Consider the following 22,010-nt stretch of genomic DNA (forward strand, 5'->3'; position numbering starts at 1 on the left):
TTATTGTCAGTTATAGCTGAGAGGAAAACTGATGTACCAGGTAATGTCCATGTTTCCCTATGGCTCAAGTGGGCAATGTATTAGTTTAACTGTGTGCTGACCAGAAAGCTGTTATGGGTAATGACCATTTTCAAAATGGAGGACAGAAAATTCCCTTGATCACAGTGAACAAACAGGACGCGGGACAGGAGAATGACACTGAGGAGTAGACTACATGGAAGGTAAGTATGACTTGTGTATGCTGATTTTGACTTTTAATTTTCAGTTCAGGTTTTCTTTAAGACAAGCCTGGAGCTGTAGGTAACTAGCAATCTGCATTCAGTAAACTGGACAGATAAAGGAGACAACCAATAGGAAGAGCCACACAGTCTTGCTACTCACTCCATTTAATCCGATGCACTGGTGAGCGGGACATCAGAAAGTAAAAAAGAAACAAACAAACACAAGAACAAGAGAAGGAGACATTCAAAGAGGCTTTTCTGTATCCCTTTAGATGTGCAGCTCTATACACTGATACACAGAAGAGGGCCCTCATGTGGCATGCATGCACATCTAAAGGGATGAAGGAAGCTTTTTACTCATAAGACTGAAGCAGGATTGGCTTATGCAGACCACTTGTAGGGGAAGAATCATAGCTTGCTGCAGAGACCTCTACAATCCACAGCTGATGAGACTTCTACATTACAGAGCAGGTCTTCGTGAATTATAGCATCATTTTTGATACGTATATTACCAAACAATTCCCATATGTGTGGAAATCTTTGTGAATTTGAAAAACAAGTATAACATACCAAATATGGTATTTTTACCAACCTGTGTTTTTTGTTTTTTTTCTTCTACTGAACAGCCCTAGTGAATCAAAGCCTTTGTCTAAGCCTGATATCCACCAGCTCTGACCTAAGCTTGTTACTTTGTCTAACCAAGTATCCTCCAGCTCTGACCTTGGCCTGTCTAGTTGACATGGTCCAGATCTTTCCTCATTGCCTTGTCACCTGTTCTCCCAGGCGCTGGTATGGCAATCTTAGAGGCCAGGACCTGTTGGTTACCTGCAGCAAATAAGTCAAAAATCCAGACCAAAAGTGCTGGTGGTGGCCTATTGACGCTTGTGGGACACCGTGGTAAAACCAGTAGGCACTATGACTCCGTATTATGAGATAGCCTACAAGAACCATGGAAGTCAACAGCACCCTGCTCAAGTAATACCATAGCAGAGTAAGACATACACGTTTATTTGGTTGGCTCTGCTAGAAGAGAGGAGGAGTCATTTCTGTAACATTCAGTCAGCAATGTGTCTAATCATCCATTCTATTTTACAACAGCGACTGTATACCCGAGATTTTTACATTTTGTCTTGGATATTTCTAGAAGTCCATGTTAAGCACTTGTAGGGAGACCTGGAGTTTGGAGAGTATCATTAGTGTTAGATAAATACCCTTTTCTCTTTTCCGTGCTTCAGCTTCTGCCGAGCGTCTCTTTCTCGCGACTTCCTCACAGTGCAGCTCTGCAAAATATATAATGATTAATGGCAACCATCGAAGAGTGATCTCAGGTGTCTGTAAAACACCCTCCCCCCTTTTCAGTGTACATCGAAAATCAAACAGACCTATTAGATCACAGGTAGCAGAATGACCTAAATCTGGTGCGTACTAAAGGCCTTTTTCAATGCAATGAACTGCAATGAGCAGTACCACTCATAATGTTCGGCAGAGTAGTGTGGCAATGGGTAATATGAGATGAGAGTAGAATATCAGTAATTTTTACTGATATTCTACTAACGCTTTACCAAACCCTATTTTTCCTCTCTCTATGGATGCCTAACAACCCCCCCCCCCCTCCGTACCACCCTTGCACTGCCCTTGCCGCTAAAAAAAAACCCTTATTAACTCATCAGTGTGCTGCTACTCTACATGGCCCCGCCCAGCATTTCTTCACCTATCTGGTTCTGCTGGAGTTCAGACGTGTAAGGACATTTTAGCAGTTGCAGTGTTCCTGTAGGCTGTCTAGACTTGAATTAGGGGGCTGGCTAGAGAGAATGACAGATCATTTATGAAGAAAGACATTCCACGTGTAATGAATGTTGGTCTGTATATCTATATACTTGCCTGGAGCTCTGCTTTTTAGTTTTCAGTTTGCATACAGGACTGTAACAAGCATGGATCTGGCGGCTGCTGACTCGCACGGGGGGTCTGCAGCCGCCTCTCTCCCTGGCTCTCAAGCATTATCCGTTCCCTTGGCGTCTAGCACGCCGGGAACGATGTTATCTCCAGCTCATAGGGTTTCTGTCTCGACAGGACCTTTATGCGGGCAGAAGGCGCGTCAGCTAACCTGCCGGTCGGTTGGCAGATGGTGGGAGTGGCTGGAAGCGTGCCTCCGCTTCTTAAGCCTCCATCTTCATTCGTTCCCTGTCTGCTGTCGTGAATACTTTGTGTGAGCGTTTAGACCTTAGACTAGTGCCAGGTGTTGAAACCAAGGACTTCACACCAAGACTAGGATTGTTGTTATATTGTATTTGGTTACCTGTGTATGATTCTGGCTATACCTCTGACCTTGCTTCCTGCTTAATGCTTCTGTACTTCTGCCTATCTGATTAGTTGCCGAACTCTGCCTGATTACTGATTACTCTTCTGTCTTACAATTCTGTACTGATACTTACCTCTCTCTTGCCGAACCTAGCCTGTCTGACCTCTCTACTCACCAGTGGGCCCTCGCCACTGGTATGTACTATTGTCTCACCAGCTTCTCTGGGGAGATAGTTTCTTATTGCTCCATTATTGACTGATAGCACCTTTCCAGCTCCTTTGGAAAGGTCTGATCAAGTCTATACAGTCACTTTCACTACTAGTACCTGGCCAGCCTCTCTGGTGAAGGACTAGTCTGTATTTTCCTATTCTCTCACTGTTTGTACCTATTCCAGCCCTTTGGAAAGGTCTGTGCTAGTATATACAGTCAGTGTACTGATAGTACTTTACCAGCTCCACTGGTAAAGTTCCTCTCTACTATTAAAGTTACGGTTGCACTAATACACAACTCTGTCAGTATCTCTACCAGCTATACTTGCATTATTGGTGATTCTGCAGATCACCACAAGTTAAGGTATAGTGTCTGTATTATTGGTGATACTGCAGATCACCTACAATCAGATGTCTGAGTTGCAGCACCCAATCGTTACAAGGACTAGTGAGGATCACACATTTTGCATTATCATAATTTTGCATCGAAATTCATAACTAAGCTAATCCTGACATAATTTCCATCGTCACTCTATTTTTGCTGATTGTGTATTCGTAACCCGCCCTCGATCCAGAGTCTTCAGAGACTCCCACTGAACAGTGGTGGGCCGAAATTTTGCAATTACGCATCGTAATTGTAATTCAAAATTTCGGAAAAAATCGTAATTGATTTCATATGTCATAGTAGTATTTCAAAATTTCATGTAATTGTCACAAAATTTCGCATAATTTTGTGCTAACTTCAGAGGTAAATAGCAAAGCCCCCATACATGCTATTGCTACCAAAATTGCTACATATGTTAAGCAGAATAGTGGGTAAAAGTCACAAAAATAATTTTTCAAAAAGACCTTGTAGTTTGTGACTCGATTTTAAAGATGCAAAGAAAAATGGTTTTAAACTGTCATTTTTCTAAGTTTAAAAACCACTTTTAACTTGCATTTTTAAAATCGAGTTTCTCAAAAACTATAAGGTCTTTTTGCAAAATGTTTTGACTTGTACCCATGATGACCCATGAGGAATATATTTTAGATAAAAAGTCCCCCCCAGCATCCAACTGTTTTGCCAGCCAATGGCAATGGCAATTAAAGGGCCAGTACTCCTAATGTATGTGATAACTCCTAACCACAACAGCAAAAAAAGTTTTACAAGTTTTGAATACAGGATTAGCATCTTTATCACTTAATACACTTAGACCAGTTGCTGTTAAAATTTGATTTTGATAGTGACAATCCTGCTTACCTTTCCGCGTGGGATTGGACAAACCCATAGTGGATTGCACAGACAGTCCGGCGTCGGTAAACACCCCTGCGCTGTTGCTGCCTCCGCCGGGCGTACAGCCAAGGTCGCTCCGCTCCACCTCTTCCCAAACCTGACGAGAAACCTCTGGTCAGCGCACAAATATTCATCAGATAGATGACATCAAACAATGGGAGGTCCTACAATGCCATTTACAGCGCTCGGGAAAAAAAATCTATAAATAAATATGATGACATTATTGGTGGGGAGGGGACTGTGAACCCAGCTACAAAATATCTTTTATTGCGGAAGTTAGGGCTTGTCCACATGGAGGGCGGAGCTGCATGTTTCCTGCGTGGTTCAGCTGCTGATCTGCCGGCTGCAATGTTTTTTCTGGGTGTTTTAAAACTGGAGTCTCAACAAGTATATGCAATCGCTAGATGGTAATACGCAGCAGCGGAGTCTGGAACTGTGACGCAGGGCAACAAGGCGGCCAGTAACACGGCAACAAGCGGTGGTGAGAGCCCGCAGGGCAGTGCTGTTTGTCCGCAGCTGTATGTTTGCTTTGCATGACAAGCTTTATATGTGACTGGTTAATCAAGTCTGTGTTTGGAGTTGTGGTAATGTGACACCACATGCAATAGCTGTGTTAAAGCTCAAACTCCAAGATAAAGGCAGTATATGGAATTCCTTGCATGTGACCCTGTGATGAGCATGATGGAAGTCATAAGGTGGTGATGAGCCTACCCGGATACCATACAATCTATAACCAGAGGTTGGGACATTGATTGAAGTATTGTCTATACTTACAATCGAAGGAATCGTTGAATTCATGTTACATTGAAGCTGGTTAAATCACTCCCCCAGTGCATCCGCTGCATGACATACATCAGTTTGAGTTGTTGCAATCAAGTGACAGTAATCTCATATACCATTTGTTTGAGAATTAAGAGAGCCACCCTAAACCCTGGATATAGGGAATAGTATGCTAGCAATTGAGGCTGCCTAGTAGTGCTGAAGTTGAATGTGTGGTGTCAGCTGACGTTTGGTAAACACGGCCGTGTTTTTAAGGGGGGATAGGGGCAATGTTATGAAGGTGTATATGATGTTCTAATAAATTTTGTTACTGTTTTGAAGACACCCCCTGTAAGTTGTTTTACTCTTGGTCGTTGTGACAGTGGGTGGCTCCCCCTCCAAAGAAGGGTCAGTGAATATATAGGCTCCAGCGCATCCCAATTATTTTCCTTTGCTATTTTCCTTTGTTTTAAAACAAAGTAAAGTTTTAATTAGTACAAACATTAGTGTTAATAATTGTAAATGAAGTGGGAGTACGTATTTAATTGGAAGGGTGCTTTCTCCTTTTTTGCCACAAGATGGCACCCCCCCCAGTGGCATGATAGGAACTTATGTATGTAGCTCTGTATAAAAATCAATCAATCAATCAATCAGTCACCTGATGAAGGGGGCATCTCCCGAAACGTGTTGTGACACAACCTCTATTTGGAGCATAAGGTTTGCTTGCAGCTCAGAAACAGCTGTATCCAGTGTGACTGCGAGTTGTGGAGCGCTACTGGCCATGGTTCCCATTCTGGAGGTTGATCACTGATGCAGGCCCACTCCCCCCTCTATATGGTAGTTTTAACTTGTATGTGTTTGTTCATTAATAAAATATTTTCTCTCGCCATAATGGCGCTATACAGGTGAAAAATTAGAATGTCGTGCAAAAGACCATTTAATTGAGTTATTTAACTTAAAAGGTGAAACTAATATATGAAATGGGAACCCTTTGCAGGTGTTTTGGATGAATTAGCTGATTAGAGTCGGACACTTTCAGCCTAGAATATTGAACCTTTTCACAGTATTCTGATAGTGTGAGATTTAGATTTTGGGGTTCTCATAAGGCAGCCTTTCTCAACCTTTTTTGGCTTGAGGAACCCTTCGAAAAATTTTCGGAACCCGAGGAACCCCTGCTATATATATATGCAATCATGAGCCCCACATGACAAATATTATAGACATGAGCACCCAGGTGTCAAATGCAGAGATCATGAGCCCTCATATGATAAATACAGCAATTATGGGCCCTAGTTTGACATTTGCAGAAACCATGAATCCCAACGTCACAAATGCATCTGCTACCCCCCCCCCCCCCCCCACAAACACTGCTCCTCTGTACAGCTCTGCTCCACAAACACTTCTCCCCTGTACAGTTCTGCCCCACAAACACTGCTCCCCTGTACACCTCTGCCCCACAAACACTGCTCCCCTGTACACCTCTGCCCCACAAACACTGCTCCCCCGTACAGCTCTGCCCCACAAACACTGCTCCCCTGTACAGCTCTGCCTCACAAACACTGCTCCCCCGTACAGCTCTGCCCCACAAACACTGCTCCCCCATACAGCTCTGCCCCACAAACACTGCTCCCCCGTACACCTCTGCCCCACAAACACTGCTCCCCCATACAGCTCTGCCCCACAAACACTGCTCCTCTGTACAGCTCTGCTCCACAAACACTTCTCCCCTGTACAGTTCTGCCCCACAAACACTGCTCCCCTGTACACCTCTGCCCCACAAACACTGCTCCCCCGTACAGCTCTGCCCCACAAACACTGCTCCCCTGTACACCTCTGCCCCACAAACACTGCTCCCCCATACAGCTCTGCCCCACAAACACTGCTCCCCTGTACAGCTCTGCCCCACAAACACTGCTCCCCTGTACAGCTCTGCCCCGCAAACACTGCTCCCCCGTACAGCTCTGCCCCACAAACACTGCTCCTCTGTACAGCTCTGCCCCACAAACACTGCTCCCCCATACAGCTCTGCCCCACAAACACTGCTCCCCTGTACACCTCTGCCCCACAAACACTGCTCCCCCATACAGCTCTGCCCCACAAACACTGCTCCCCTGTACAGCTCTGCCCCACAAACACTGCTCCCCCGTACAGCTCTGCCCCACAAACACTGCTCCCCTGTACAGCTCTGCCCCACAAACACTGCTCCCCCATACAGCTCTGCCCCACAAACACTGCTCCCCTGTACACCTCTGCCCCACAAACACTGCTCCCCCATACAGCTCTGCCCCACAAACACTGCTCCCCTGTACAGCTCTGCCCCACAAACACTGCTCCCCCGTACAGCTCTGCCCCACAAACACTGCTCCCCCATACAGCTCTGCCCCACAAACACTGCTCCCCTGTACACCTCTGCCCCACAAACACTGCTCCCCCATACAGCTCTGCCCCACAAACACTGCTCCCCTGTACAGCTCTGCCCCACAAACACTGCTCCCCCGTACAGCTCTGCCCCACAAACACTGCTCCACTGTACAGTTTTGCCCCACAAACTGCTCTCCTGTACAGCTCTGCCCCACTGTATAGTTCTGCCCCACAAACACTGCTCCCCTGTACAGCTCTGCACCACAAACACTGCTCCCCCGTAAAGTTCTGCCCCACAAACACTGCTCCCCTGTACAGCTCTGCCCCACAAACATTGCTGTTGTAATTGAGCTTCCCAATATGCTGCTCCCCTTTATAAATCTGCCCCAAACTCTTCTCCTCATGTCCCCACAAACAGCTTGCATGTTTAGCTAGGCTGCCATCCCTCCATTCCCCTGTTCCCTGCTCCCCGCTGATCTCTAGGTGCACTAAAAAATAAAACCGCCATAATTACATATGTCTTGCTACGATCCTTCCTCTTCATACTGACGCGCCAAGCCGGAACTATGCAAGTGGCTTCGGGAAATACAGTTTTAGCTGGTATCCCTCCGCCGCAAGCAGCGGAAGTATACCACAGGGTTCCGCGGACCCCGGTTGAGAATGGCTGCCATAAGCTGTAAGCCATAATCATCAAAATTATAACAAATAAAGGCTTGAATTATCGCTCTTTCCATGTAATGAGTCTATTTCATATATTAGTTTCACCTTTTAAGTTGAATTACTGATATAAATGGACTTTTGCACGATATTCTAATTTTTTGAGTTTCACCTGTATGTCTTTTTTGGTTTCCTTCTCTTAGAATACTTACCGGTGACTCGGCTGTCCGCCTGCCTTAGTTCAGAAGCATATAGACTTGGTTCTATTATATTGGGTGTGATTCCTACATTGATGTTTGCCGAAGCGGTTATTGGTTGTGATTTTAGTCGGCCTGTGAATCAGATTTAGTGAAGTCAAGCACTTTTCCCAATTGTTGACTTTTTTGACTTTTTATTGTATTTGCCATGTGTTGCAATAGAATGGCAGCATTCATAACCATACATGTGTCGGCTGCTGAAACATGTTGTGGCGATTCTGTAGCACAAAACTGTCACATGACCCCCCGATGGGCAGCTGCTGCCACGCTCAGATGGGAGGATGAGATGTTATGTTAAGCGCGGACCCCCAGAGGAATCTGACAAGCTCTTGTGGGATTCCACGAAAAATATGTGGACGGCCGCACTGTGCCCGTGCAAGCATGGCCAAGCCTCCGCAGTAAATCGGCAATTGTGCAGGAGGGTCCCGAGTAGCAGCAGTGTGGGAAGTGTCCATCTCCTTAGGTTAGTATTTGACTTTTGACCCCAGGTTCACCTTGGGTTCTCTTTAAGGCTCACGTTGTGATGTTGTGCGCAATTCCTCTGACAACTGTGATTAGGCGAATGACGCTTTGTGATGTGCGGCGAAAACAACCGTCATAGCAGATTGGATCTTTAAGATCCCCGACCCTCCCACACAAAGTGCCGCAATCGTCTGAACTCTTGTTTGCGCCCGTTGCGTGTTCCCGTGGGGAGGAAGAAGGATTGGGGAATGCCTGTCCTTGGGTGAGTATTCAGCATTAAAGGGGCACTATGGCAAAAAATTGTAAAATTTTAAATATGTGCAAACATAGACAAATAAGAATTATGTTTTTTTCCAAAGTAAAATGGGCCATACATTAATTTTCTCCTATGTTGCTGTCACTTACAGTAGGTAGTAGAAATCTGACAGAACCGACAGGTTTTGGTCTACTCTAGTCCATCTCTTCATAGGGGATTCTAAGCAAGAATTTTATTTTTCATAAAGATATTCCCAAAAAAGGATTTATACAAAGATGCTGGCCAGCTTCCCTGCTCGCTACACAGTTTTTTGGCAGTTGGACGGAGCAACTGCCATTCACTAAGTGCTTTTGAAAATAAATAAATCGCTGAGAATCCCCTATGAAGAGATGGACTAGTCCAAAACCTGTAACTTTTGTCATATTTCTACTACCTACTGTAAGTGACAGCAACATAGTACAAATGGCTCATTTTACTCTGAAAAAAATGTACTTCTTATTTATATATGTTTGCACATATTTTAAATTTTAAAATTTTTCGCCATAGTGCCCCTTTAAGGAGGTCAGGAAACCTGCCGGAGTGACACATGGGCACAGGGGGATGCATACACTTTGGGGGACACTGGCCGGGGGCTCGTAAAGTCCGTTGGTCATCGAGAAAACTATGCATCTGACCGTGCCCTTGTGACCTTATGCCATGTCCGATTGCTCCTTTCAACCGATCTCAGATAGGGATCGATCGAAAGAACAATCTGGAGGCCATGTTGCAGCAGCGATTCTCCTCCGTTTCCATAAAATTATTGGATCGGAAGGTCGATCGGCACCCAAAACACGGGTGCTGTATGGGCACCCTTACACTTGCATGCGAGGGGTGTGACTTCAGGGGAGCAGCCCCAGTGACTGCAGGGGGGCCAAGAGCTGTAAGGGGGCCCCAACTAATGCTTCACTCCTTCTGATAAAGAGGTCCATCCTTCAGATCAGGTGTTTTTGTGGCTACACTTGTTATGGGTGTGAAGATTTTGATGGCCACACTTGTCTTATTACCATTGTGAGACGGGCCCCCAGGCTGTGAGTATCACCAGGGATAGGCCAGGGAAGGGGTGTCAACTCTGGGGGGGCCCATCAAAGTTTTTCTGGGGGCCCCATGATTTGTAGTTATTCCCCTGCTGGTGTCCTCACCTTGCTTTGTGACAGTACGTTCTTCTTGTTCAGAACAAAGACAGCTTTATCGACAGCCACCAGCCCGACGCTGGCTTTAGGGTCTCCCGTAAGCTTCAGATATACTGGTGTCCCTGGCTGAGGGTCCTGGGTTATTTGTCGGGGATCTTCAGTCAGCTGCAGCTGTATAAGGAAGGGAAAAGACCCTTGTTGAGATTAAAGGTACTGAACTTCATATACCCGGGCCATTTCTCAGGTACGCTGTTTGGCTCCCATTCCTATTACATCAGTGCAATCAGCGGTACACAAGCAGTTGTGCATTATAATACTATTAAAGCGGACCTGAACTCAGAACTTCCTCTCTGCTCTAAAAGATAAGCAACAGCATGACAGCCTTTAAAGAAAACGAATTTTCTTTGTTACAGCTGATACAAATCCTGCAATAAATCTGCAGTGTGTCTACTTCTTGTTTCCATGGAAGCAGACATAGGGTTAACATCCTGTGCTTACAAATTAGCTGCTCAACATGTGATTAGTCACAGATAAGGGAGAATTAGACAGGCTAAACTCTCTAAATACATACAGGGTGCATTTCTCTTTGTTTTCCTTCAGGTCCACTTTAACCACTTAAAGAGACTCTGAAGCGAGAATAAATCTCGCTTCAGAGCTCATAGTTAGCAGGGGTGCTAAACCGCCGCAACAGCGCCGCTAAACGGGGGTCCCTCGACCCCCAAACCCCCCACTGCGACACTAGGTCGCAGACTTGGTCGCTCCTGGAGGCAGGGCTAACGACTGCAGCCCTGCCTCCAGTGGCGCCTGTCAGCGGCGCATCGCCACCTCTCCCCCGCCCTTCTCAGTGAAAGAAGACTGAGAGGGGCGGGGGAGAGGCGGAGATACGTGATGACAGACGCGCGTGGGGCAGGGCTGCGGCGGTTAGCCCTGCCCCAACCAGGAAGCGCTCCCCCGCATTACGGAGGGGATTTGGGGGGACAGGGACCCTCGTTTAGCCGCGGGATAGCGGCGGTTTAGCAGGGGCACACGTGCCCCTGCTATCTATGAGGTCTGAAGCGAGATTTATTCTTGCATCAGACTCTCTTTAAAGGGGCAGTTTATTGAAAATTATGCTTTTCCATTAACCCTATATCAGTTATTTAATATAGAGAGCATACATTTCTCCATAGACCTTGGCCTCGATTCATAAAGCATTGCCGCATGCGTTATCGCCCAAGCAGTAAATTACCGCATGGTATGTTGTTGATAGTGGATTCATAAAATTTAATGCAAGTTTTACGCATGTTTTACGGTATGCAGTAATAGTGCGGTAATGAAAACGTTGTTTTTGTCGGTAAACTGAATGAAGTGTATTCATGAAAAAAGGGGGGGGGGGGGGGGGGAGTAAGGAAGAGATAAATAACATGTTGATAACAATTTGCGCTACACAGTAGCATTTTAGGTGACAAATGGAGACCTTTCAACGTACTGTTATGGAATTTTTAAGGATACAGAGGAGGAAGGGTGGTGGTAATATCACCCAGGCTTTTAGAAATCGTACAGAGTTAGATAATTTATAAGAATAATTATATAGTCACATGTGTCTAAAACTGCCCACTTCTACCCAGCATGCACCTTGTCATTAGGAAGTCAGCGGCAAACTACCGCACTCAGCAAATTATACCGACAGCTTTCCGCACCACACCGCACACTTACCGACTGCTATCGCAATCGCCTCGCACTCAGAATTTTTTTAATGAATTCACTGCAAAAACCCTCATTTACCGCTAGTGGTAATTTCCCGCCCATCTCTGAACTACCACACTGACTTTTATGAATCGAGGCCCTTGTGTTAAAAAAAAAAGTAGATAATAACACTAATTCTGCTTTCCAAGAGAGCTGAGTTGCGTCATTACCATGCTCTATGCGACGGACCTACCGGTAACTGATTGTAGCAGACACCCCAGCTGATTTATAATGGCTGGCTCACACACTACAGAGAGCCGTGCTGTTCTCACGTGTAACTAGCTAACTACATAGCTAAAACAGGCTGCTAATTAGTTACTTACTTAGTAGCCTGTTTGTTTATTTACCTAGCTAGTTACATGTGAAAACAGCATGGCTCTCTGTAGAGTATGAGCCTGCCGTTAGTTATAAATTAGCTGGAGTGTCTGCTACTATCAGTGAAGTCCGTCGCATAGAGCATGGTAATGATGCAGCTCAGCTCTCTTGAAAAGCAGAATTAGTGTTATCATCTACTTTTTTTAACACATATTAAATAACTGATATGGGATTCATGGAAAAGCATACTTTTCAATAAACTGTCCCTTTAAGATGACATAATTCTGAGTCCAGCCTGGGATGGGGAAGGGGGGAGGGGGTGGTCGTAGGCATGACATGAGGTGGACAGAGCTGTAACGATTGTGGAATTCTCTCCATGATCAGCGCACAAGACGTGCGCTGACACTGCGGAAATCCTCCACAAGCGTGTAATTTGAGGGAACCCAGCAGAAGGTGCAATGCACCTGTAGAGGGAAATTCCTGTCGACAGGTGGAGCTGTGGAGTGCAGAGGAACAGCTCCTCTGCCCTGCCACAGATGCCAGACAGGAATTGTACGAAGGGAAGAACGCAGGGCAAGATAACCCTGAAAGGGAGAGATCAAAGCGACAGAGGGTATGTGTGTCCACCAAACTAGTCGCCACCCTGCGACGATGAACACACAACCACGAAGATAAAGTGAGAAGGCAATCGCCAGAGATAGCGATTGCTAACAGCGACACAAGACCGAATAAGCACAGATGAGGAATGTATGTATGTCCACCAATCTAGCCGCCACCTGCGACGGCGGACATACAACAAAGGAAACCGAGTGAGAACGCAATCGCCTGAGAAGCGGATCCTCACAAGAGCTAACTGTAATGTAACACCGTAACTCAAATTAGAAAACATTCATCAAAAACAAAATGTTAAAGAAAATCTGTAACTAAACAAATACCCCTGGGGGTACTCACCTTGGTAGATCGCATCGAGGCTTCCCCCGTCCTCCTGTGTCCCACGGCGGCAGCGATAAAGCTCCCTGAACGGTACCCCCGCTGGAGCCAGAAAAGGTAAATATTGCGCAGCCTGCCAAATTGTCAGCTGTGCGTTCCATGGGCTGCAGCGAGACTGCTGTGGGACACAGGAGGACAGGGGAAGCCTCGATAGGATCCAGAGGCTTCCCCCTACCGAAGTGAGTACACCCCAGGGGAACTTTTTGTTTTTGTTACAGAGTCTCTTTAAATGCTGCAGCATTAAGCCCAAAGTAGCGAGTGCAGCCTTTAATCAAATCAAATAAAAGCGAATGCAGCCTTTAATCAAATAAAAGCAGAAAATGTTACCTACAACACATGAAATGCAGCAAACATGAGATGCGGCAAACATTACCTCCCACACATAAAATGCAGGAAACATGAGATGCGGCAAACGTTACTTCCCACACATGAAATGCAGCAAACATGAGATGCAGCAAACATTACCTCCCACACATAAAATGCAGGAAACATGAGATGCGGCAAACGTTACCTCCCACACATGAAATGCAGCAAACATGAGATTCGGCAAATGTTACATGATCCAACACATGAAATGCAGCAAACATGAGATGTGGCAAATGTTACCTCCAACACATGAATTGCAGCAAACATGAGATGCGGCAAACGTTACCTCCAACACATGAAATGCAGCAAACATGAGATTCGGCAAACGTTGCATGATCCAACACATGAAATGCAGCAAACATGAGATGTGGCAAACGTTACCTCCCACACATGAAATGCAGCAAACATGAGATGCAGCAAGCGTTACCTCCAACACATGAAATGCAGCAAACATGAGATGCGGCAAACATTACCTCCCACACATGAAATGCACCAAACTTTACCTTCCCCGTTTGTTAAAAAGCAGCAAATGGTACCTATCACACATGAAATTAAGCAAACATGAAATTAGGCACATGGTATCGCCAACACTTGTGAAATGCACATACATTACCCCAGATATATGAAAATCAACAGAGGAAAGTTGGAGGACAGTGTTGTTTAACAGGGCTGTTTCTTGGGCAATGCAGGTAGGGCGACCGCCCTGGGCAAAGACCGGCAAATAGAAGACGGGGGGGGGCACATGCAGAAGGACATAACCGCTATGGAGCTGGTGACCTGAGGTGCAGCCAAATGGAAAAAGAAGGAAGATTACCAGCGCAATCACCTTCCTGGACTCCTCCTGGGCTGCCTGAGTCCAACGTCAAGTCGTCATCATGTCATCACCGCGTGATGACACCTGATGTCCTGTAGCGGTACTGCAGGCTGTCAGTGCGCGGCTCCCATGGAGGAGTTGGCTTTCCGGGCTCTCTTCATCTGTGTGTTTTATTGGTCCCAGCTTCCTCCTGGATGAGCGTCTGGTCACTAGTAAATAAGCAGATCTACTTGTGACCTGTGGCTTTGTGACTGTCCCTAAAGAGTAAGGGTTTGCGAGTCCATTGGGATGGGGGGAAGGGGGCGCAATTTTTACACCCTTGCCCTGGGTGCAATTTAGCCTAGAAACTGCCCTGTTGTTTAATATCTCCAACTGAAGTGACCAAGCAGGTTATGCCCTTGAATGATGAGTGCACATCTGTTTGTTAAGGGTCTTACAATGAGCTTTACCTGTTTGATGCAAGAATCTGTGACCGGCACCCAGAGGGCATCTGATATGATCTCTTGTGCAGCGCCGGGCACCACATAATACGCCAGCAGACGGAAAGATGGGATGTGCTCCTTTGTGACAACCAATGAAGTGACAATAAGTGTCTGTCCTGGCTGACGCGCTATGCGCTCTATTTTGATGACCCGACCTTTGCTGATGACCTGTGGGAGGAACACAACATTTTATTAATACTCAGAAGTGAACTAGAAAAAAACAGAGGTGGCAAAAGCCATAGTATTTCAAAAGACATATAGAATGAATGCTAATGGAAAGCAAAAAAACAAACAAACAAACCAAAAAAACAAACAGATACTTACCTAAGGAGAGGGAAGGCTCTGGGTTTTATAGAGCCTTCCCGCTCCTCTCACGCTCCCTGCATTCCAGCGCTGTCACCCCTGGTAGCAGTATAATTATTATTATTTATTTATAAAATGCCAACATTTTCCGTGGCGCTGTACATAGTAGGAAAACAAACAAGGGGTACATAATGATACAATAATATACATAATGATACAGACAATGATATACATCGAATATGGACAACAGTACAACATACAGAACAGGTGATTACAATGACAGATGTAACATGATGAATGAAATGTACAACAGAGTGCAAGCTATGAAATGAACAACAAAATCCAAGACACACAAGGGTAAGAGAGCTCTGCCCTTGCAAGCTTACAATCTAAAGGAATTGGGAGGGGAGGGGTGAGACAAGAGGTGGGGAAATATACAGTATCCAACAGGCAGTGCATGTTTAGGTTATTTAGTAAGGAGTTAAACTTGACACAAGGCCGAAGGGGGAATAGCCTAAGTTAGAGCATTTGACCGATCTGCCTCCGCAGGAGGCTTCGGAAGTCTTCGGGAGCCTGAGTGCTCCAGAAGACGGGTGGCTTTAAACTGCGCCTGCGCTGGCGCACGCTCACGCATGTGCGGTACAGAGCCGCCCGTCTTCGGGTGGGGATTAAAACGGGAGTGACATTGCTGAAACAAGGGGACCGTGAGAGTAACAGGAATGCTCTATAGTAGTGTTCCCCAACTCTGTGCTGAAGGCCCACCTACACTGCATGTTTTGTGGAAAGCCACAGAGGTAGTGGCTGGATAGAGTACTGGTTAAGGGCTCTGCCTTTGACATGGGAGACCAGGGTTTGAATCCTGGATAGGTCAAGTACCTATTCAGTAAGGAGTTCAAGGCAAGACTCCCTAACACTTCAGGGTGGCCTCTTGAGCACGTCCCAGCGGCTGCAGCTCTTGAGCGCTTTGAGTCCGACAGGAGAAAAGCGCTATACAAATGTTTGGATTATTATTATTCGGATTATTATAGATAATCAGCTGTGCTGACACACTAATTACCTCACCTGTGCATGTTTGTGGTTTTCTGCAAATCATGTACTGTTGGTGGACCTTCAGGACAGGGTTGGGGAACTGTGCTCAATAGGACCCAGAGCCTTTTCTTTCCATGGGTATCTGTTTGTTTGTTTTTACTTCCCATTAGCTTGAGGGCCCTTTCACACTGCAAATTGCCGCACTGCTACCACAGCCTAATGAATCCCTATAGGCATACCTCCCAACATTTTAAGTGTCGAAAGCGGGACACTTAGGCCACACCCCCAACCCCCTAGTCACGCCCACTAATTTATTTTATTTATTTATTTTTTATTTATTTTTTATTAAAATTTTTTAATTAATTACTCCCGAAAGGGAGGGTGCCAGTGGGAGGGGGAGGAGGGTGGTGAGGGTGGCCGAGGGGAGGAAAAGAAAACCCGATCGAGGCACCAGCCCGGGGATGCGTATGCGGCATGGATGCCGCATGGACGCTATTAAGCTTCTCCCTCCCTCCCTCCTAATGTGCCCCCAGTGTCCCCTTATGTGATTAACATTAATTAGGGGGGTTGTCAGTGGAGGGGGGGAGAATGCCCGTCACCGTGGGTGGGGAGGAGGGTGCCACTTTTAGGTGGGGGGGCGCCTGGGCAGAGAATGGAGGAGGAAAAACTGATCGAGGCTCCAGCCGCGGTAATGAGGGATGCGGGAGCCCGGCTTCAATACTTCCTCCCTCCCTCCCTCTGTGAATGCCCCCAAATGTATGTCTGTGTGCCCCCCTCTCCTCCCCTCCCTATAGGCAGAGTGAGCGCAGCGGAGCGGGCAGTCGGGTCCTCTTACCGCTGATGCACGCAAACTGTCTCTGGCATCGGACCTCCATGTGCTTCCTGTGACGTCATAGTAAACAGGAAGCACATGGAGGTCCAATGCCAGAGACAGTATGCGTGCATCAGCGGTAAGAGGACCCGACTGCCCGCTCCGCTGCGCTCACTCTGCCTATAGGGAGGGGAGGAGAGGGGGGCACACGGACATACATTAGGGGGCATTCAGAGAGGGAGGGAGGGAGGAAGTATTGAAGCCGGGCTCCCGCATCCCTCAGTACCGCGGCTGGAGCCTCGATCAGTTTTTCCGCCTCTATTCTCTGCCAGCCGTCGGGATTCAAGAGGGGGGGGGCCCGGGATAGTGGGAGGGCCCCCCCAAATCGGGAGAATCCCGACGAAAACGGGACGGTTGGGGGGTATGCCTATAGGGAAGTTTATACTTCCCACGTTGCGGTACGCAGGTTTTTTTTAAATAGTTGAATTAGTTAAATAGTTGTCATTGTGATGTTGCGGCGCACATGCTATGTATTTTTTTAACCTCCCTGGCGTTCTGGACGAGCTAGGCTCGTCCAGAGACGCCGGAGGTCGCAGCTCAGGCCCCGCTGGGCCGATTTGATAAATTTTTTTGAAAACACGCAGAAAGCACTTTGCTTGGTGCGTGTTGTGCCTGATCGCCATCGATCCTCCGCTAACCGCCGCGATGCAGCCTCCCCCCCCCCAGACCCCGTGCGCTGCCTGGCCAATCAGTGCCATGCAGCACTGAGGGGTGGATCGGGACTCTCTGTGACGTCATGATGTCCATGACGTCGATGACGTCACGACGATCGTCACCATGGCAACGGGGGAAGCCCTCCTGGAAATCCCGTTCAGAACGGGTGATTGCGCCGCCGGCGATCGGAGGGGTGGGAGGGACGCCGCAGGGAGGGGGGATTCATGTCGCTAGTGCTAGGCTAGCTACATGATAAATTTTAAATTTTTTTTGCAAAAAACGCCCTGCGGCCGCGGGAATCAGTACGCCAGGCAGGTTAACAATACACTTCAGCATACTCGAAGAAGGAAGTGGCTGCAAGCGCATGTCACTTCCTGCTTGGCTGGTGGCCAGACAGGGAAGACCGTTCACTAACACAATGTTCACTGAAGGCTTATTTCTGGCCGCACCGCATTGCGGATGCCAGTTTGCAGTGTGAAACTGGCCTGAATGGATAACTGCAATTAGGTTCGTAAATCAAGTTATCTGCAAAAAATGTAATAGAACCTTCTAGTTGGGATCAGAGCTGGACATTGAACAATAGAACGGGAAGTAGGCGGAGATGTGGACAAAAGGTGGGTGTGGTCACTCGTGACAAGTGGCATTGTAGTTTTCTAATTACCCCCATTATAATTGCCCTATTATAGTGCTCACTTTCCATTTCAGCATAGTAAACGGTAGATAGAGGCACAAATATGAAATACTTTAACCACTTCAGGACCGCAGGCTTACACCCCCCTAGTGACCAGGCTATTTTTTACAATTTAGGGCTCTGCAGCTTTAAAAGCTCACTGCAGAGCCATACAACTGCACGCACAAGTGAATCCCCCCCCCCACCCTTTTCTGCCCACCAACAGAGAATTATGTTGGTGGGCTCTGTTCGCTTCTACAATGTTTATTTATTTATTTATTTATTTATTTTTTATTTTCCTATTTTTATTTCCCCCCTCCCGCCCTTCCCCCCAACAGCCAATCACAGTGATCTCTCTCATAGGCATCAGCCTATGAGAGTCGATTGCTCTCTGAGCCTCCCTAGGGTACATCCGAGTGACACGGCTGTCCCCAGCACAGCGCTGCCGTAGATCGCAGCGCTGTACAATGTAAATAGTCAGCGGTTTTGCTGTCTAACAGTTTAATAGTGGCAATCGCTGCTGGTAGACTGATGACGGAGTCACTCAAGCAGAGATGCGCGCGCATCACCGTGCACGATTCCCTGCAAAACCCTGTCCCAGGACTTGACTCCTCTCGGTGTTAGGCGGTCCTGGGGCTGCCACCCTCCCAACGCCGATCGGCATTAGGGGTTTCTTCTTCAGATAAGTTTATCCTTCAGGTCTGATACAGAACTTGGTTCAGAACATTCCTGAAGAAGAAACTTAAAGTTTTGAAAGTTTGCAGAGACATCTTGTACAGTTAGTCATTAAAGGTATCCTCTAAACAACTTATTTTGTTATGTTGTCAGATTCTCTTCATGACTAATACCGGACCGCACGCAACTGGTTTTAATCGAAACACAATCATATCGAAAAAAAGATTGCTAAACATCACACCATTAATGCTTTATACAGCAGAGTCCCCAGTATCCGGCACTGGCGGGGATTGCCTGATACCGGATTCATGTGCTTGCCGGCTGCTTGAGCCTTAAAAGCAAAAACCTCATCCCCTAAATACTCACCGAGCCTCCGGTGGAGCCTCGCATCCTTCCTCTTGCTCCCAGAGGACTCCCAGCAGCTTTCCGGCTTCCACCATGCACCCCGATGTGTCAACTGACCTGCATTGGGTCATGTGACATGCCGGGAGCTGTGCACGGACGCCAGAAGCTGCTAGGAGCAAGAGGAAGACTGCAAGACGTCGCTGGCGGCTCAGTGAGTATTTAAAGGGACCCTGAGCGGTAAATAAAAATGAAATTGGAACTTACACGGGGTTTCCTCCACCCAAACGTAGCCCACGAGGTCCTCCGGCATCATCATCTTCCCTATCCTGGTCCCGCTGGCGACTCTGGTAATCGGCAACTTTGGGTAAAGTCTTAAGTGCGTGACTGTCACGTAATCACACCGGTGGCTGTAAGCCTCCTGCACATGCGTGGTTCTCTAAACACTGAACATGTGCAGGAGGCTTACGGTGACCGGCGTGATGATGTGACGGGGGCGTGCACACGCGACTTTACACAAAGTGGCCGATTACCGGAGCCGCCAGCAGGACCAGGAGAGCGAAGAAGAAGATGCCGAAGGACCTCGCGGGCTACGAGGAGGCTGGAGCTAGCCCTAGGTAAGTCCAAATTTTGTTTTTATTTACCGCTCAGGGTCCTTTAAAAGGCTGAAAACACCCCCAAAACCAAGTCCCATTATCCCTCAGGTTAGGTGCCTGAATTTCAGTTAATGGGGACTTTGCTGTATTTTTTACGTTTTGTGACTAAGCCCTGTTGTTTTGAGTTGTTGTTACCATGTAGGTGATGTGGGTGATGCTTTTCTCGACATCTGGTTTTTCGTTCCTGACATTGAACTTGATTTGAAAGTTGTCACCCAGTTTGGCATTTGACACGTCGGCACTAATGTGAAGAAAATTCTCATATCCCCCCTGTGACCTGTATGCCGCCACTTTCAGGGAGCCGGTTGTTTGGCGGTGATCCTTAACACGATCCGCCGGCGCATTTGTGCGAACCTAGAGAAAACACGTGGTGTCAGACGAGTCATATGCAAGATAATTTGCATCAGAAATACACAGATACACACACACACAAATGATTACTATCTTGCTTAAAGTGGTATAAAACCCTGACATAATATTCAATAAAACATGTTTTCCTACTTTTCATATGCCATATGGTTATCATATTTGCTTTTGTGCATAAGTATTATTATTCATTAAGAAATTATACGTTCGAAATGTACACTTTTTTTTCTCTGAGAACTGACTTTGCATTTTATTTATAACTGCTTTATTCATGTTCTAACATAAGGTGGCCATACACTGGTCAATTTGCCAATCTGATCGACCAACAGATAGATCCCTCTCTGATCGAATCTGATCAGAGAGGGATCGTATGGCTGCCTTTACTGTAAACAGATTGTGAATCGATTTCAGCATGATTGGCTGTTTGTGGTCCGCCCCCTTTACAGAATTTGACTCCCAGTCTCCCAGTGAGTGACTGTACCAGATTTGAGGCATCTGCCATTAAGAGTGTAAGAATGGCAGCAATGTAAATATTCCCCTTGAAAATCAATAGGTGAATTTTCATTGGCTGTTGTAGGCTCCACCCAGTTTCCTGACTATTAATCCCAATCATCCAGTGACCGACTGTGTCAAGGTTGAGAACCCTGCCAATGACAGAATGCCTGAAATCAATCTAACAAATCTGATTGGCTGTTTGGTGCTCCAACCCCTTTAGTGAATGTGGACCCCAGTCACCCAATGACTGACTGTATCAGGTTTGAGGCCTCTGCCATTAACATTGTAAGAATGGTAGCAATGTAAATATTCCCTTTGAAAAATCAATAGGTGAATTTTGATTGGCTGTTGTAGGCTCCTCCCACTTTCTAAATATTAATCCCAGCCACCCAGTAGCCAACTGGGTCTAGTTTGGGAACCCTGCCATTAACAGTGTAAGAATGGTTGCAGTGTATATTTTCCCATGTAAAAAATGTAGTTGTTGGGGCCGCCCACTGTTTCTAACCTTGACATACAGTGATTCAAGTATTAAGTTTATGAGCTTTGGGGTCCTTGGTATCGATTATTAGTATATTCCCATTGAAATTAAGCAAATTTGATTGGTTGTTTGTGGCTCCACCCCTTTCTAAATTTCAACACTAGTCACCCAGTGACCAACTGTAGCAGGTTTGAGGCATCTGCTATAAACAGTGTAAGGGCTGGTTCAGACGGACGTTTGGAGGCATCGCGTTCGTTGGCGTCACGGTTGCGGGCTTTCAGCAGCATTCGCGTTGCGTTTGGATGCAGTCGCGTTTTTTCTTCCCCTAGAGAGACATTAGCCGTCGCGGTTAACCGCCCATGGAAGCTACATGTAGCTTCCAGGGGCTCCTTGAACGCTAGGGAAAATCGGGACCCAAACGCCGCGTTCGTGCAAACGCGCTTGAAAGCTTGGTACAAACGCTAACATACACTTGAATGGGAGCGTTTAACACCAAGCCCCGAACGCTAGCTGTAAACGCTCTGCAAGCGTCCGTCTGAACCAGCCCTAAGAATGGCAGCAATTTAAATATTCCCCATGAAAATCAACAGGTGAATGTTGAATGGCTGTTGTAGGCTCCACCCACTATCCTGAAAATTAATCCCAGTCACCCAGTGACCAACTGTGCAAAGTTTGAGAGCCCTGCCATTAACAGTGTAAGAATGGCTGCAGTTTATATTTGACCAGTGAAATTTGGTTTTGGCTCCACCCACTTTTTGTAACCTTGACACACAGTCACTCAATTACCAAGTTTGTGAGCTTTCAGGTTTCTGGCATCAAAAATGTGTGAATGGAAGCAGTTTATCCAGCAAGGAAA

At 46.7% G+C, this 22,010-nt stretch overlaps 1 protein-coding gene across 1 annotated transcript in view; it reads right to left on the bottom strand.

The window, feature by feature from the left end:
• LOC137562603 (complement C3-like) overlaps nucleotides 1-22,010 on the bottom strand; it is a 168,623-nt gene that overhangs the window by 99,100 nt on the left and 47,513 nt on the right. The window contains exons 12-16 of the mRNA XM_068274107.1: nucleotides 19,951-20,169; nucleotides 14,583-14,783; nucleotides 9,933-10,094; nucleotides 3,970-4,099; nucleotides 1,433-1,501 (exon numbers count right to left, since the gene is read on the bottom strand). Of these exons, the coding sequence (XP_068130208.1) occupies nucleotides 1,433-1,501; nucleotides 3,970-4,099; nucleotides 9,933-10,094; nucleotides 14,583-14,783; nucleotides 19,951-20,169 (781 nt within the window). The remainder of the gene's footprint in view (nucleotides 1-1,432; nucleotides 1,502-3,969; nucleotides 4,100-9,932; nucleotides 10,095-14,582; nucleotides 14,784-19,950; nucleotides 20,170-22,010) is intronic.

The sequence above is a fragment of the Hyperolius riggenbachi genome, chromosome 3 (assembly GCF_040937935.1).
Source record: "Hyperolius riggenbachi isolate aHypRig1 chromosome 3, aHypRig1.pri, whole genome shotgun sequence".
Classification (NCBI taxonomy): Eukaryota; Metazoa; Chordata; class Amphibia; order Anura; family Hyperoliidae; genus Hyperolius; species Hyperolius riggenbachi.